The sequence below is a fragment of the Chelonoidis abingdonii genome, chromosome 2 (genome assembly GCF_003597395.2).
Source record: "Chelonoidis abingdonii isolate Lonesome George chromosome 2, CheloAbing_2.0, whole genome shotgun sequence".
NCBI classification, from domain to species: domain Eukaryota; kingdom Metazoa; phylum Chordata; order Testudines; family Testudinidae; genus Chelonoidis; species Chelonoidis abingdonii.
This window is the reverse complement of record NC_133770.1, coordinates 76,515,962-76,533,625: the sequence shown is the minus strand read 5'-3', so window position 1 is coordinate 76,533,625 and position 17,664 is coordinate 76,515,962. Positions and strand designations below refer to the sequence as shown.

The 17,664-nt window shown below is 40.3% G+C and overlaps 1 protein-coding gene across 2 annotated transcripts in view; it reads left to right on the top strand.

Annotated features, from left to right (window-relative positions):
* NEK10 (NIMA related kinase 10) overlaps window positions 1–17,664 on the top strand; it is a 174,724-nt gene that overhangs the window by 111,419 nt on the left and 45,641 nt on the right. For both annotated transcript variants that reach the window (XM_032789290.2, XM_032789285.2), the window contains exon 25: window positions 2,437–2,650. In XM_032789290.2, coding sequence (XP_032645181.1) covers window positions 2,437–2,650 — 214 coding nt within the window. The remainder of the gene's footprint in view (window positions 1–2,436; window positions 2,651–17,664) is intronic.

Below are 17,664 nucleotides of genomic sequence, written 5' to 3'. Positions count from 1 at the left end.
AAATAGCCTTAAATCAAACTCTGAGTTCTCAAGCAGCACTTTTCTTTCTTTTCCTGTCTGTACATTTAGATTATTATCAATGGAAGTATTTTTTGTCAGTTTGTGTGTGTATGGTGAAATTGATATTTATCAACAAAAATCTAAGCTTTCCAAGCCTATTGATGTATTGGAAAGTTAGAAACCCAGCTTTCCAGCAGGATTCAAACTCTAGCTTGAAACGGCCCTGACATAAATTACATATTTTTGGTTGTTTTCAAAGGGGTTTATGGTACCCTCCTGAGCCTTGAACATTTAGTTGCATGGTAACTAAGGGAGCCTGGCTATACAAGTGAAAGAAGACAAAAAAACGATAACATTTCTAAAATAGGTATGAGGGTTTGTAGCATATGTGGCACATTCTGTGTTACTGGCACTCATCTGGAATGACTTGCATTACTCACTTACTGCTCACCACTTAACAATTATGCAGTCATCCCAAATGTATCCTGATAATACCTTCTTGCCTCAATGTGCCATAATCATGTATTCATTCTGTCTCTTTCTGACTTGATCAGAGCCTCATAGTGACTTCAAGGGAGCTATCCCTTTTCACGGTGCTGAGGATCTGTCCCTTTATGTCTGTCTTCCTTCCTCTTATTCATAAATACATAATACTTCAAAAATTGTAAAAGTAAATATCTGATTGGTTGAGGGCCCACTATTCAGTTTATAACTATACACACAGTGACTATTTTAACCTGTTCACTGATAACCCCATATAATTATCATCATAACTGAACTTTTCATCACATTCTAAGAAGTTGTAATAGATGTAACAGATAATTATATGAAAGCACTGGGAATAAGGTGTCACTAGCACAAATGCTCTGTTTAGGTGATATTAACAGTTGTGGCAAGCATAAAATAAACCAGATAAATATTCTGCATTCCTTAGTATCGATCAACTGAAATATTTTGTTCAATGTTTGCTTCATACTTTCAAAGAGATTTAGACAAAATGAGAAGAGTTCAAGGAAAGCAGCAAAAATAAGAGATGTGGAAAATAAGATCTATGAGTAAAAATTAAGAGGGCTGGACATGTTCACTCCAGATGACTGAGATGTGATATCTCTCCATAATAGGGATGCTATAAATAAACCAGGTATCAGTTTTTCAGCCAATGAGGAGCAAAGAAACAATGGCTTTATGTTGCAACTGGTAATTTATGTTCAGTATTTCAGGTAGAATTTGTAAATATAAGAACTTGTTGCCAGAGGAAGTTGTGAAATCACAGTCATGGTTAAATATCCATCTTTTAGATGTTCAGTTGTAAATAAACCAGTTCTGCCATCGGGGCGGCTCTAGGTATTTTGCCGCCTCAAACACGGCAGGCAGGCTGCCTTCAGCGGCTTGCCTGCGGGAGGTCCCCGGTCCCGTGGAATCGGCAGCATGCCTGCGGGAGGTCTGCTGAAGCTGCGGGACCAGCGGAGCCTCCGCAGGCATGCTGCCGAAGGCAACCTGCCTGCCACCCTCGTGGCGACCAGCAGAGCGCCCCCTGTGGCTTGCCGCCCCAGGCATGCTCTTGGCACTAGAGGTCCTTTCCAGCTCACATGATTCCTGGATATTCTCACAAATTTCACTAGATTGAAGTGAAGAAAATAAACTTCCCTTTGATTGCCATTTTTTAAAACAGCAAATAAGCCTGCATCTGTTAAAAGGAAAAGAATGCAAAAGTTTGAATAAAACCAGGGAAGAACAAAATGACGTGCACCATAATGATCTTGAACAATTGACACAGAGAGAGATGTAAATGGACTTGTTTTCTCAAATACTGTATAAAACATCTTATAAGGTATTACTATAAATGTAGGATATGTTTATTAAAATAGCACTCTTTCAGGAATAACAAAATCATTTTCTGAAATTTTCATTTCAAGAAGTGTGTTTGATTCATGTATACACATGCTTGAACTCAGCTGGTTGAAAGTACTTTGGGGGCAGATCCTCAGCTGCTGTCAGTTGTCTTCTGCTCTGCCACTCTTCTTTCAGTATCAGATATAGACCTTTTCATATATTATTAGCATATAATGCTGCCCTACAGTTAACTTCCGTATATGAGACAATACTGAATGTGAGAACATTGCTTAAAATTTACCACTACGAAGACTTTTGCAATAATATTTTTATAAACTAGTTAGCAGATGTTCTCACTTTGTAGTGAAGTGCTCTGTACCAGTTGAACATTGTAGGCATTTGTTTGTTTGGTTTTTATTCATTTTTGGACTTTCAAGCTGCTGACCTACTAGATTTCAGTTTTATCCCAGCTGCTGCCCAATATGACCACTGATAATTACCAGTGAATATATGTTAGTGATCTTAAGTGGATATCCAGAAATAGGTAAATAAAACTGTGTTGTAATGCATAGATTTTTCATTAGGTAATGGGTCTTTCAATAGGTGCTTGACTCCTGATGCAGAGACTCGTCCAGACATAGTAGAAGTCAGTTCAGTGATATCTGATGTGATGATGAAATATTTAGATGGATTGTCCACCTCCCAATTTGCTTTGGAGAAGAAGCTGGAGCGTGAGAGAAGACGCACCCAGAGATATTTCATGGAGGCTAATAAGAATGCAGTGACATGTCACCAGCAGCTTACCATCTTATCTCATGTAAGTAAATGACTTAGGGTTTTGTTTTTCTTTTATTATCATCACACTGTGCTATGCCTGTACATTTTGGGGACTAATAAAATATATCCATTTCTCAATTAAAGGGCTTATTGTTTTATAAAAATTAAAGTTGAAATCCATGCAGATTTTAAAACTTATTTTAAACTTGATAGTTATTAATTTTCCCATGTGCACACAAATACAGTAATCATTACAATATCTTACAAACTACCTTCATCCAGTGTTGACAATGGCATGAATCAGACTGGGCTCTTGCATTTTTTAATAGAATCTGCTAACATTTAATTATGTATGCACATTTTTAAATGATTAATGAGAAGCAAAATGTACACTTGGCTGCAATGGAATAATCCTGTGCATGATTCACAAATGATGGCACCTAGAAAGTGACACCTATACATATTTAATTTTCAATAACAGGTCGGTAGATAAAGAATAGTGAGCTGATAGTGTATTTGCTAAGCTTGTCTGGCTATCTGGTATAGTTCTTTAGAAGCATCTTTTGCAGTTCTTTCATTTTGCTTCAAGCTTTGTTTTGTGAGCTTGTGTTTTGTGAGCTTAGTCAAGGGTTTCAGTGTTTTATTTAATGAAGGTCAGTTCATGTATTCTTGGAGAATTTACTGAAAAAATGACAGAAGAAAGTTTTCCACAGTAAAAACTCACAATATAAATTATTATAAACTCAAGAAAAAAGTAAAGTTATGATAATTTATACAGCTATACTGGTAGATTCAATAGTCACATCTCTCTGAGGAGGGCACATTTAAACTCTTCTGTTATTTGGGCTGATTCTTATAGCTCTCACTGAAAATCTCCGTCTCGTTGAAAAAGATTGAGAGTAGCTCTCAGTCCCCAACCAGTGAATTTCTTAAAGATGCTTCCTTGTCTTCATCACTAGCTCACTATAACATTTCATGGAACAAGTAACTTATTTTTGCATTGCATAGTTTTCCAAATCTCCCACTCCAATAAAACGATCTTTATTAAATTATTCCAATTCAGATTTTTTTTTTCAATTTAAAGGGACACCAACACACATCACACGGGTGTGAAGTTTTTGTGCTATGGTTACAAGTCAATCATGAAGGTAAGGTAATCATGAAAGGGGGTATTGGGGAAAATATTTTCCCTCCTCTCCCCCATCATCCCCGCCCCATCCCAGTTTACTTGCTTTCCACATATGAAAGCTCACTTTGTTTATAGTCATTTTCAGTATCTTTGGATGGTCAGTTTCATTTCCTGTCTCATGCACTAAAATGATAACAAAACTGTCATCATTCACAGCTTTGGAAGAGCTCATGTGAGTGCTTGCTAGGTTTTGGAAAATGGCGTATAAATAGGCAATTAAAAAAATAAAAATCTTACTGTAGGTTAAAAACTAAAAATGTATTTATTTTTATACACATACATTATGGAACAGTATGAAACCAAGCAATTTATATTTAAACATTCTCCTAACAGCTGTAATAACTTGAGTTCACTGTGCTTTACTTTAATAAAACTAGCATATAAAATACAAATTTTCTTAGTTTTAAGTCCTGGTTCTGGTTCTGTGATATTAAGGGGCACCTAGGAGCCTTACTGTCATGTATGCCCTTTACCCAGATGACCAACCTGGAGGACCTTCCGGCCTCAGTCCATGGCCAGGGTCTATAATGCTGCTTAGTAAGAAGCTCCTCCAAATGATTTCCCCATCTTCCTGAGGATCCTGATCCTATTTGTGTTCAACACACAGGATGCAGAAGCTACTGCATGGATTTCCTGTCTTGGCTAGGGAGAAAATCAAAAGAGGAATTTGTTGCCATTTTCATTTTAGAAAATTTATACTTTGTAGGAGTTGCATAGGGGAGGTTGTAATCTCACTGCCCTTCAATTATCTTGTGGTATGTGGGGTTCTTTGACATTATTGCCCTTAAATACTGCCCTGAAAGTTCCATTGTGAAGTATGTGACCGTAGCAACATACATGATATGTAGAGTAATTCACCCCATTGCCACAGAATTGTGCTTCAGAATCTGAGCCGCCTCTTTGAATGGTTGCAGACATGTATTCCACTCAGGTTTGTGTGTTCCCAGCACACTGAAGCCAGAAAACTTTGCCTAGAGGTACCCATAGGAAAAATGCTTATGCCCTCTGGTCCCATAGCTCCGCCTGAGGCTCTTTAAAGGCAGTGCCATGCCAATTCCCTCAGTTCCTTCTCACCATCCGCAGCTTGAGTCAGAACATTCTATGTTGTGTCTCACCTCATACTTTCCTATGTTTCTATGATTTTGTTGTACATAGTGAGTTATTTATTGTTAGCTATAGCAGTACCCTTAGGTTTTAGGTCGTTAGTAGTTAAGTAGGATTTAGCCTGGTGGGCTGCCCTTGCCAGATTTTAAACACTGCCCATTGTGTAAGGTAGCTATCCTTATTACTGACCCCCCACACACACACACTCGGAGTTTATAGTTTATTGTACCTAGAAGAGAAGGGCACATTATGGAAAGATGCTCCATCTGTAAGTCATTTAAGGTGAGAATGTAGGTGTCAAGAGACTTGTGCATCAAGTGGCACCTTGTGGAGCAGGCCTTCCGGCTTCCTTTGGTGCTAGGAAGCTTAACTTTGGACACCCATGTTTTAAAATCTTGGCCTTTGTATGTCAGGTATCTAACATTTAATAGAATCTGTACAATACATTTAAAGTATGTTACTTTTATTTAATTTCTGTAGAAATACCTGTTGGATTACATAGTCACTTTCCATTATCATTTCATGATTACACATGATCTCAGGAGTTGGCTACCTTAGCTGTAATGCTTAGAAGCTCTGAGGAAGCAAACATATTCACATATCCTGGGACTTAAAAATGGGATGTAATTTCTATAACTGCCAGCTTTTTCCACTTAAAATATCAAAATTCAAAAAACAATTCAGGCTAAATTTGACATTTGGCTGAAAGTTCTGCAGGAAATTCCAACATTTCAAAATTTCTTTACATTCTAAATCAGAATGAAAAGTTGAAATTTCAGAATTTGTCTGAGTGGAAATTCCCCAAAAATTGATTTGGAAGCATTCCAAATGTTTTATTTTGCTAATGTCAAAACATTTTGTTTTGATTAGGTAAATTTTTTTCATTTTGAAAAATACATAATAGAAAATATTACATATTATACACAGAAGTAAAATTTAAAGATAAACTATAATATTAAAATTAAATTATAAAAATCAAAATGAAATAAAACAATAGTCAAAATGAAACATTTTTACTTTATTGAAATGAAACAACATTGATGCTGATATTAAATGTTTTTATTAAACAAAAAATGAAAATGACTTTTTCCCATAGAAAATTTCATCAAAAGTGACACATTCTTGAAAACATTTCAAAGGCATTTTCTGATGGATACCTTTTCTCAAAATTTTTTGACCAGTTCTGCTGCTATTGCTCTCAAAAAATTAAATAGAGAGATAAATACTGAGTGAGGTCTTTTACACGCTTTGCTTGGAGGCCAGGAGTCTGGTGTGCCCTTTTCATCTTAATGAGGCCTCCTTTGTCGTCATAGACTGGAAGCTTTTTGTATTTCCCAGTAACCTGAATAAGCAGATATTCTTTTCAGCCTTCCCAATTTTCAGTGCCTGCTTGGAAGGATTGTCACTTTCATCCCATTCTGCAATTGTGATTTGATCATTTTGGTGCTTATCTTTTAGATCACTATTCCATTGAGAGCTGAACTTCAGTTTATTTTTACATGAATAAACCCTTTTTTTTAACTTGACAAGTTCAAATATTATGCCCTTTTGGATAGGTTCAAAAATCTCTGCGTAACCTGAATGTTAGAGCTCCCTTCCTGAAATGCATTGAGATCTCTTTGCACCATTCCACCAACACAAAGCAGCTCTACAGTCAGTGCAGTGGCTGGAATCCTACAATAATACAGAAGCAGCTCCTGCACTTTCCCTCCCAATGAATGGCAAATGGCATAGCCAGTGGGAAGGAGCATGGCCTAGGCTTTTCAGTGCCCAAGTAATCCCTGGTTGCTGTGATAGCTCCCCCCCCCCCCCCCCCGGGCTATTGGCAGCTAGTGTCATGAAGAGCAGCTGTAATTTACACAATAAAACTGTGGACAGTCACATAACCAGCTCAGAATCAGGGGTGTTCAAAGTGACCAAATTCCACTTTTGCCTTGCAATCCTCTACCATCTCTAAACTGAGCTCTGCACTCCCTAGCCACAGCTAAGGATGGTGGCCCTACTTCTGATAACCTTGCATTTGTTTGCAAGTATCATCTGCATTACAAAGTAAAAATGTAGTTAGCAAAACAGTTATGAGTTTGTTATTTTTACTCTTGTCAGCTCCGGAACACAAATAAGAATTGGATTAGTTTAATGTTTATTTCTGTTTTCCTCTTCATTTGTGCCTAGATGTATCTTTTACTTGATGGATTTGAGTATTATTCATTGATGAGGGTTTAATTAAATACAGCTTCAGCCAGTCAGATACTAGTTCGTTCCTAAAAGTATTTTTCTTTTAAAACAATTGTGTATGTACGCATAGGCTGGTCTCTTATTAGTTGAAGCATATAATACGCTTGTTTTCAAATCATGCAGAATGGAACAGGTTATTAATGTTACAGTGAGCATACTACAATCTTGACTTTAATTTAAATATGCAAACCTTGTACTTGTGATTACAGTTTCATGGAGGCAGTTTACATCTGCACTGATGTACATAATTGTTATTTCTAATTTTAAAATGAACAAGGACCGTTATTTGTCTTGAAAATCTAACCCTCCATGAACTGTTATCTTCTTCCTCCTTTTGCTCTATTGATCTCATCCTGACGCTGCTCCATTTTGGCATTTAAGTAGCACATATTTGAACTACAGTTTAAGAACTGGAAGCTATTTTTTATACGATTAAAAGAAACCTGGAAGAGGTTGCTTGCTTAAACATAGTACAGTATAGCATTATCAGTAAACTGTTACAGTATTTGGGAGAATAAGAGACATCCATTGTGAAAAATGTTTTGGTGGTATTGTTTTTTCAAGAGTTGCTGAATGTGGTAAATTAGCCATTTCTTGTATGATTTATTTTCTAAATTGTCAGCTGTGAAAATGTGTGATCAACATATCAAGGACATTAGAAAGACAAGGACAAGCATATTCATTAATTTCATTTAGTTGCAGTTCATTAATGTGTTCAAGTGTTTTTATGCCGTTTATTATAGTGGTATCTTCACTGCTCTGCAATTAAGAGTGATAATTATAACCCTCTACACCCACCCCACCAGCCTTTTATTTTAGGGTTTTATATTTCTAATATAAAAACGCTTTGGGCTGAAATGTGGCAAAAAAAAGACCCAAGACAAAGAGCAATAACTTTCTTTTTATTACATTTTTAAAAACATTCAATCATTTCTGAATGTTTGTGTTGCGAACAGGACAGAAAGAAACTTAATGGTATAAGGTTTTTATTTTTTCATAATCATAGTTTCCTAAAAGTTAGAAATGGAAGAGATTTATTATATACAGAGGTCACCCCTTTGAAAGTGGAAGATACAGTCTTCTGATAGTGCTCATATCCTTGGTGACGAGGTCCATATAAGTACATGGATGAGGAGAGAGAGAGAGTGTGTGTCAGATATTGCAGTGATACACCAGTGTCAGGAAGGTGGTGATTATAGAGAGAAATAGGAGTAGGAAGAGCACTTGGAAAGGAAGCAGAAGTGTGGTTCACGTATAGCAATAGTTTTTTTTAAAAATCAGTAAGAGGTGAGAGAGAATTTATTTATGTTGTATACTTAAAAATAAGAAAGGACTTTTGTTCAAGATGGGGCAAGATTGGAGCAAGATTTTCCATTATGCCTTCCCTCCTCCTATCAAGGGCCATCAGAAAGTTGAGGCAAGGCAGGACATTGAAAATCTGATTCTCAGGCCTTCGGAGCACAATGAAAAAAAACTACATATCAACTTCTAATTCTCCTAGATCTTCTGTCTCAGACAGATCCTACACCCAAATCTGAAATCACTGCACTTGGTGGCTGGGATTGTAGCATTTTGCTAAAATACAGACTTCAGCTGCTCTTAAGAAATGCATCAAATCTTGCACAGAAGTCATTTGTCCTGCACAGTTAAGACGACTTCTTTTTCCATTGTAAAGCATGGCTCTGAGACTTGCAGTTCAACAACTATGAAAACAGTGGGCTGCTGATACAGCATGCTGGTTATATATAGGTCTGCTTTCCTCAGTCTCAGAGAAATCCTGGAAATAGTAGGACCAGTTGTGAGTCTCTCTGGCATGGAGGAGACCAGGAAGGGGTAGGAGCTCTGACCCTTCCAAGGGGAAAGAGATTGAGGAAGAAGCCAGAATTAGAAACCTGGCAGGAAGTTTTGAGACGAGTTAGGCAAAGACAGGGACTCAGTATAAGGAGAGGTGAACTCCTGAGAAAAAGGGACACAATTCACCTAGGGGTTGACTAACCACTGGTGCCTGTAAGGCAGGAGGGGCAACATCACTTCCTTGTGGCTTTTCTGGGGGAGTCTCTTAATTTCTGGCTGACCATGTGGGGCCAGGCTCCCTGGAAGTATTTCTACCCAGATAACTTGTGTCAGATGTCAAGGTAGTCAAGTATAGCTACTTTTACCCGGACATAGTATAGGGCAGACACTGGATCCAGTCCCTGCTATGCAGGTACTGGCATTATGGCATACCAGCTCCTGTCAGGTAAGGTGATAACAGGGTGGCCCACTGGTCAGGTGGCACTGGGTTGCCATCTCCAACTTACTCAGACATTACCAAGAAAGCTTCTGGGTTGTCCCCAGGGCCTGTCTTTGTGAGTTTTACTGCCATGGGTGGGGCCACTTGGGCTGGGCTACAGTCGCTGGAGGGGAAATTGTATGGGGACCCAAAGGCTCCATCAGGGCCATTACTTATTGGAACAGCCTTTGCTGCTGTTCCTGCTGGTCTGCCCGTAAGACCTGGACCAGCTGATGCTGCTGGGTAGCTATTTGCTGCAGGAGTTGCTGCTTCTGGTTTTCAGTCATCTGTTTGAGAAGACACTCTATATTCATGTTGTCTGTCCTACCAACCCACACCTTTAAATCTAGGGTATTTGCCTGTCTGGATCAGTCAGTCCCCCTGCTCTCCAGGAGTGGGAAGGATGTCTGCATTCTCCAACCATTGTGAGGGGGCTGACTCACCAGTGGCACCTCCTTGTGGCGGGACATGGTGTAGCATGTCTCTCCTTGCTGGGTGGCTCCTGTCAATTGCTGTTCCACCTCTGCGGTGACCTGCCTCTTCCTGTGACTTAGCCCTCTAGACCGTTCACTTAAAATGTCTCCCCTTCTGGAGTTGTCCGGGAACAAAAAGCAAGGGGAATTAACACAATTAAACTGAGCTAGTAAGAGATAAGGGGGGAATGACTCCCTCTCAGGGTGCATCAGGGTCTGGCCCTCCCTTTCCTCAAGCAGTGGTCATCTGGGAAGCTCCTGTCTTCAGTCAGCCCTTTCCTCAGGAGCCAAGGGCTGAAGGTCTGTTCTCTTCCTTTGTCTGCCAATCATTTAGCTGCTCTGATCCCATTATAAGCTCCTCCTCCTCCAGCCTATGGAAGCCTTGCAGGTGTGGGATGGCGGAGCTGACTGAGCTTGGAGCAGCTCTTTCACCCCGTTTGTCCAGTGTGGGGTTTGCATACTCCATCACAAGGGGCTTTTGCCCAGGGACTTTTGGGATTTGCTTCTTTTTGTGTAGTTTTTGTTTACACTGGAAGGGGGTGGGATTGATTTCTCTAGGAGATAAACTTTCCAACCAATGGAAAAAATGAGGCATTGGCTGAATATGATGATGGGAAAGGAAGCTGCATCCTCCCAATGGGCCTCCACCAAGAATATGCTTCTTAGATCCCCCTCTTTTTTGAGAATATTGTACCCAGGAAATCAAGAGTTTCTGTAAGCATGGTTAAAGTTAATCACACAGTCTTTTGTTCTCTGTTTGTACAGCACCTAGCCCAATGGGGTTCCAGTCTATGACTGGGGCTCCTACAGGCTACGATAACACAAATAATAACATCATCCAGCCACACCCCATTTAAAGGCTTATAAGTCTTTGGGTATCCCACCATTAACATATTTCTTCAAGGACATAGGTCTTTCTACCTGTATGAGAACCACCAAGCTCATGGAAACTGAACCTGAGGTTGCCAGACTTGATGGAGCCACCTTTTATGCTAGTGGAGGAGTATCGTCTTTACCTTTTAGATCTCAAAATGGCATTCTCTGTGGCCTCAACGATAGATAGAGTAAGTGAGAGCCAGGTCCTGATGGCTGGCCCTCTGAATGTGACATTCCATAAGGATAAAGTTTTCCAACACCTATACACCAAGCTCCTCCCTACAGCTATCTGGTTTCCTTCTAAAATTTTCCAGCGTCTTCCAAGAAATCTCTCCCTACAGAGGGAAGAATAGTCTATATATTAAAAATAATTAGCTCTTTTCTAGTTGGGACTAGATTTATTTATTTATTTAACATCCTTCCTGCGCCTCTGGGAGTGAGGGTGGAAACCAACATATTCTATTCCTCTCTATCACTTGCTGCTGCTTCCATCGGCTCTATGGTGTTGGTACTAAATTTATACTCAGCTCTGTTAGATTGATAGCCGGAGACGGAGAGTCCTCTTTGTTCAGAGATTAACTAAACAGACTTTGTATATGGATCTTTTATAATCTTGCAGGTGTCACACTGCTTCAAGGCTGCAGGACACATTTAGCCAGTTCCAGCGCAGCCTCCAGAGTATGCCTAAAGAATGTTTCTGTCATAGAGATCTGTAAGACTCAAGTCACACATTTTAGGCAGCATTCCTTTCTTGATTTGGTATCTAGATCTGATGCCAATTTGGGAGAGTAATCTTGCAATCTCTTCATTTAACTAGGTTTTCCTCTGACCCATTTCCTTTGAGGGATGTTTATTACCAGTTAATCTCTCCAGGGTAGGGTTCAATATTAACAGTACTCAAACGATTTGTAATTGTTCAAATAGATTATCAGTACAATACTATACTGCCCAACCTTCACTCCCATTTCTTCAAGTCTTTTGTTAGTTTTTGATTAAATGGAAAAGAACTAGGGATTTGACTCCTGTAAACTTTGTGCTAAATGTTCAGTTCCTCAAAAGAGAGTGCTCATGCCCCAAGTGCTAAGGCACTGGTTTCCAAAGGCACATGTTAATCCCAACTACACTGATAATTTACTCAGTTACTTGGCAAGTACATTTTGTTCTTTGAGTATTTACTCCTGGGAACCAGTCAGAACTGTTTGAGGTTCTCTCATCTGTATCTCTCATGCTATTAAAACTAGCAAATTGTTTTGATTAAAGATGAAGTTTGGCAAACAGCCCCACAATATGATTTGATATTGCTTTGGGTATTTCATAAAACAGTTTAATTCTTTCTGCACCAGGTTTGTATATTTCATTCATCACAAAAAACTGTTATTGGGAGTGTTACTATAAATCCACTAATGGATTTAAAAATGCCAAAATGAAGAATGATAATTATCCAATAGACTGATTTATTCAGTTGGAGTCATTTTAGTCTATTGGTCACAAGGAGCTTTTTTTTTTTTTTTTTTTTTTTAAAAAAAACTCCATAATATTGTAATTATGTCATAAAGTGGAAAGTTTCTGAAAAGGCTGTTTCTACATCTGGGAAAAATAATATAATATTTGGAGTTTGGTAGTGAAAATGTATTTGACAGAAATGCTATAAAAATATATTTATAAATATACAAATGATTACCCACCAATGTCAGAAAAAGAGGACAGGGTATATGCAAACATCTTTATCTGAAACTACCTTTTGTCTAGTTTTCCATCCATTAGACTGTGTACACTTTTTTGTGATTAAACAGTTAGGTAACATATTTATCCAGTCAACACAGGAGCGCTAGGTAGGACACACCTTTGAAATTTTAAACAGAAGGAAATAAAAACATACAGTTGATTCTATATTGCCAACCATACTTCACTGCATCACCATTTTCTCTTTATTGGACAGTCTCCTGTGGGCTGAAATGATTATGGGCAAAAGAGATTTCATATATGTACCATCCGTTCACTAATTCCAATGATGACCTTGGGAGAAATCTGTTAAAGTAAGAAAAGAAAGATAGAAAAGAACCTCACGAAGAGAGGGAATTCTGGAGAAGACACCAACTGTGAGAGAACTTTCCTCCCATCCCAGCCAATTCCTAATTTGAATTCATTGTATTTCCATGGAGAGGTCAGCAGCTGGGACTACATCTTAAACTTATTGAAGATAAATGCATCAAAAGTCACTGGGTAGATCTCCACTTTTGGGTCACATCATCATCAACATGTGGTATCAGAATGCTCTTTAGATTGAGGCTTCTAGAAATTCCACATGAAGGCAGCAACCCTAAAATTCTAGATATCCTTTTTCCCCTGTTCCTGAAGCATTAAAGTGTCTTACTTCACTCATACTGTCTGAGAGAAATTTGTTTTATTCTTAAAAATGATGTTGCTTTTAAGATTGTTTTCCATGTTACTACCCTATTGTAATGTGATAACGCTGGCATCTACAGTCCTAAATAGTACCTGTTTATATAATAATAAGTTTTACTATTGTAGTCATCAGTCTGGTATATGAATACCTCATCTGCATTAATAAATTTATCCTCTACACACTTTGAGGCAGGGAAGTATTGCTTGTTGTGTATTTGGTTGTCATGGTTTTTGTTTCCATGGCAACTGAGTTAGATTATTAGGGGATAGCCTACCCTGCTTCCGCTGGTTAGGTGAGCTCTGTGTGTGTAAATAAATAGTAGTTTTGTTAGCTGTCCGCTGTCTGGCCTCAAGTGATTTCTTCCTAAACCAGCTGCCCCCAAGGATATAACAAATGGCGATGATGGATGGGATTCCGGTGCTGCTCCAGTAACAAAAGGAAGTAGGAGTCAAGGTAAAAAAACAAACAAACAAAAAAACTGCTTGTTTGCACTGACTGTGAAAGTGAAACTAAAAATCATGGCTTCTCTGACCAGGCCACTGGAACCTTTTGATGAGAATATAGAGCAGTGGCATGTGTATACTGAGCGTTTTGAGCTTTTTGTTATTGCAAATGACATTACAGAAGCGAAGAAGGTGCCAATATTTTTAAGTGTTGTAGGGACTAAAACCTATTCCCTGCTACGCAGCTTACTACACCCTGTTAAGCCTGAGACTAAATCTTACAGTGACGTTGTGGAAATCCTGGGGTCCCATTTTTCCCCAAAACCACTGGTAATTGCTGAAAGATATAGGTTCCACAAAAGAGACCAAAAAGAAGATGAAACAGTTGTACAATTTGTAGCAATTTTAAAAAAGCTAGCAGAATACTGTAGTTCATAGAGTAAGATTGATTTCTCACCACAAATTAACTCAGAAATGAATTTCAAAACACCTGCTAGCCACCTGAGGAAAGCCCTGCAGACTGCAGTGTAATTTTACTCTCCTGGTATTGCTGCCTGATTTTCATATCAAAGCCAGGGGTTCAAGTGCCCATGGAGGGAGTTAGAAGTGAGACAAGTAAGCTGAGTTTAGAGTCAAATATCACTAAACAGTTCCAAAAATGGTATGTGGTTGCATCTCACACATTGTTATTCTATTGTTAGTAACCATGACAACAGTATTTTGCCCCACCAGAGGCCTAGGTTGGCACAGCCCTGCCCTCCTGCATCTGGTTCAACATACTGTTTTTCTGCTGCGTTGATATGACTCCTACCTACGCTTGTGTCCAGTCCTTCCAACTGTCTTTGCAGTAAGACAACCCAGAGTGCGTTGGCCCATGAGTTGTGCTGCTACCCAGTTGTGCTGTCAGATAGCTGCTCAGATTTTCCCAGAAAACATTGGTGCCAACAGGAGAAGGCAGAGTGGGAGGGCTGGACCTGAGGATATGGCTGGGGTGGAGTGTCCACACAAACAAAACCATGTGACTTATGACCAGGACTCTAAACAGTAACAGTCCTAGTTGGAGCAGGCATGAAATATTATTCACAGTGTGTTGTTTTTCAAAAGCCCTATTTCCGCCTCTCTCTTTCTGGCTAATTGCAAGGTGTCAGTCCTACTCTGCCTTGGATCCATAGCTGAGACAGTCTTCTCTCCCTGTTTGCATCCTCACATCAGCAGCAACTAGCTGGCACACCTTGTTTTTATAGTCATCTTAATGTAATGCACCATTAAAACTACTGAAAAATGCAAACATGTACTGGACACGAATAGTCAAATACTGACATTTAAAGCATTGAGTGTGTTAGCAGCTACTGTTCACTTTCACTGAAAACCATTACAATTACATTAAAAGTTGAAGCAGACCTGGAGCGCACCTGGTCACCAATGGAGTCCTAATACCAGTTACCCATAGCTCATGGGCCACTCCTATCATTCCAATAGTGAAGAAAGATGGCTCTCTCCGGATTTGCGGTGATTTTAAAGTCACTGTCAACCCAGTGTTGTGTGCAGAGCAATACCGCTTCCCCGCATCGATGACCTCTTCGCAGGCCTGGCTGGGGGACAAAAGTTCAGTAAGATTGATCTGAGTCAAGCATATTTACAGATGCACGTCGATGAAAAGTCCCAAGAGCTGTTGACTATTGTGACTCATAAGGGGCTTTATCGATACTGTGCCTACCCTTCGGAATAACGTCTGCTCCCGCCTGTTCCAGAGGGCTATGGACCAGATCTTGTGTGGCTTGTCAGGAGTTCAGTGCTATCTGGATGATATCCTGGTCACTGGAAGGAATGAAGAGGATCACTTAAAGAATTTAGAGGCTACCCTACAAAGACTGGAAGAGTATGGCCTACGAGTTCGCAAAGACAAGTGTGAATTCTTCAAGCCCTCTGTTGAATATTTGGGACACATCATTGATTCTGCAGGTCTTCATAAGGCCCCTGCAAAAGTTAAAAGCTATTGTGGAGGCTCCCCCACCTCGAAATGTAAGCCAGCTGCGCTCGTTTCTAGGACTACTGAACTATTATGGAAAGTTCATCTCACAGTTAGCCACACTGCTAAAACCACTTCATGAGCTCCTTGGGGCAGAACAAGGCCTGGAAGTGGACTGAAGCCTGTGATGTTGCATTTAACAAAGCTAAGGATGCATTGCTAAATTCTGAAGTTCTAACGCACTTTGATCCATCCTTACCCCTACAATTGGCCTGCGATGCCTCCCTTATGGAGTGGGAGCAGTCGTGTCACACATTATGCCTTCGGGAGAAGAGAGACCTATTGCTTTTGCTTCACGCACTCTAAGCAAAGCAGAAACTAACTACGCCCAAATCGAACGTGAGGCATTAGGAATTGTTTTTGGAATTCGGAAGTTTCATCAGTACCTGTTTGGGTGAAAGTTTACTCTTCTCACAGACCATCGACCTCTGACATCAATTTTTGGACCCTACACAGGCATTCCCCCATTAGCTGCTAGTCGTATGCAACGTTGGGCATTGTTACTTTCAGCACACACATATGAAATCAAATATCGGAAATCCACTCTGCACGGCAATGCAGATGGCCTCTCAAGGTTGCCTTTGCCAGTCAAACATCAAGATAGTGCCCAAAAGGAAATCTTCTACTTTGAACAGGTAGAGAATACACCCATCACTGCTACTCAGATAAAGAAGGCAACTGCGTTGACCCAGTATTGTCCCAAGTTATGGACCTGGTGATGCATGGAAAATCTCGACAAACCTCTCCGGTCTCACCCGACCTTGTTACCTACATGTCCAGGAGGACGGAGTTATCGGTCAATCTGGTTGTTTGTTGTGGGGGAGACGTGTCATTATTCCACACACCACTGAGATCACAGATGTTAGAACAGCTACATTCCGGTCACTGTGGAATAGTGCGCATGAAGGAAATTGCACGAAGCTATTTTTGGTGGCCTGGATTGGACAGTGCTATTGAAGAGAAGGCAAAAGCTTGTATGTCATGTCAGGGTGTGAGGAATGCACCCCAGTGGGCACCCCTACACCCATGGGACTGGCCTGAAAACCCGTGGCAACGTATTCACATTGACTTCGCTGGCCCCCTTGAAGGAAGCATGTTCTTGGTGGCAGTAGATGCCCATTCTAAATGGCCAGAAGTCTCTATAATGCAGTCCACTACTGCAGAGAGTACTATCCAAAAACTACGGGACTCTTTAGTCGTTTCGGTCTGCCAGAACAACTTGTGAGCGACAACGGACCGCAGTTCGTCTCTCAGGAGTTTCAAAATTTTATGAAGGCAAATGGGATATACACCACATCACGTCAGCACCATATCATCCATCCACCAATGGATTAGCTGAAAGATTTGTGCAGACAATGAAACACGCTTTGAAATCAGCAAGGGGACAACACTCCATTCAAAAGCATCTGGATACCTTCTTACTTTCCTACAGAAACACACCTCATGCTACGACCCAGGCATCCCCTGGCCTTTCTAATGATGGGACGACAGCTGCGCACTTGCTTTGATCTGCTGAAACCTTCTGAACCCCGACAAATTGTGCAACATCAGCAGCAATATCAAGTCATCAGACGGGGCCCAGAGCAAAAGACCGAACCTTTAGCCGGGACAGCCAGTTTTGGCTCGGAATTATACTTCCAGAGCTAAATGGGTCCCTGCCACGATCATCACTCAAACAGGACTGTTTCCTACACAGTCCGGACTGCAGAGAATCTTACCTGGCGGCGACATGTAGATCAGCTGTTGCCAGGTCATGGCAGTCCTCAGGACACATCTGCAGTTGAGTGGTCTGACTTTACCTCTTCTGGTGAGACACCGAATCATGAATCACCTGTTTCTGACTGTTCTCCTCCATTACTGCAGGCGGCTGAGATACCTCTTTGCCCAGCACGAGTTGATACCACCTCCTCACCTGTTCGTGCTGCGGACACTGAGCCCATGGTACTTTTGGGTGCAACAACACCAGGAGTTCTCCGTAATCCACCTAGAGAGAGAAGGCCTCCCCATCGGCTGGTTCTTTAGCTAG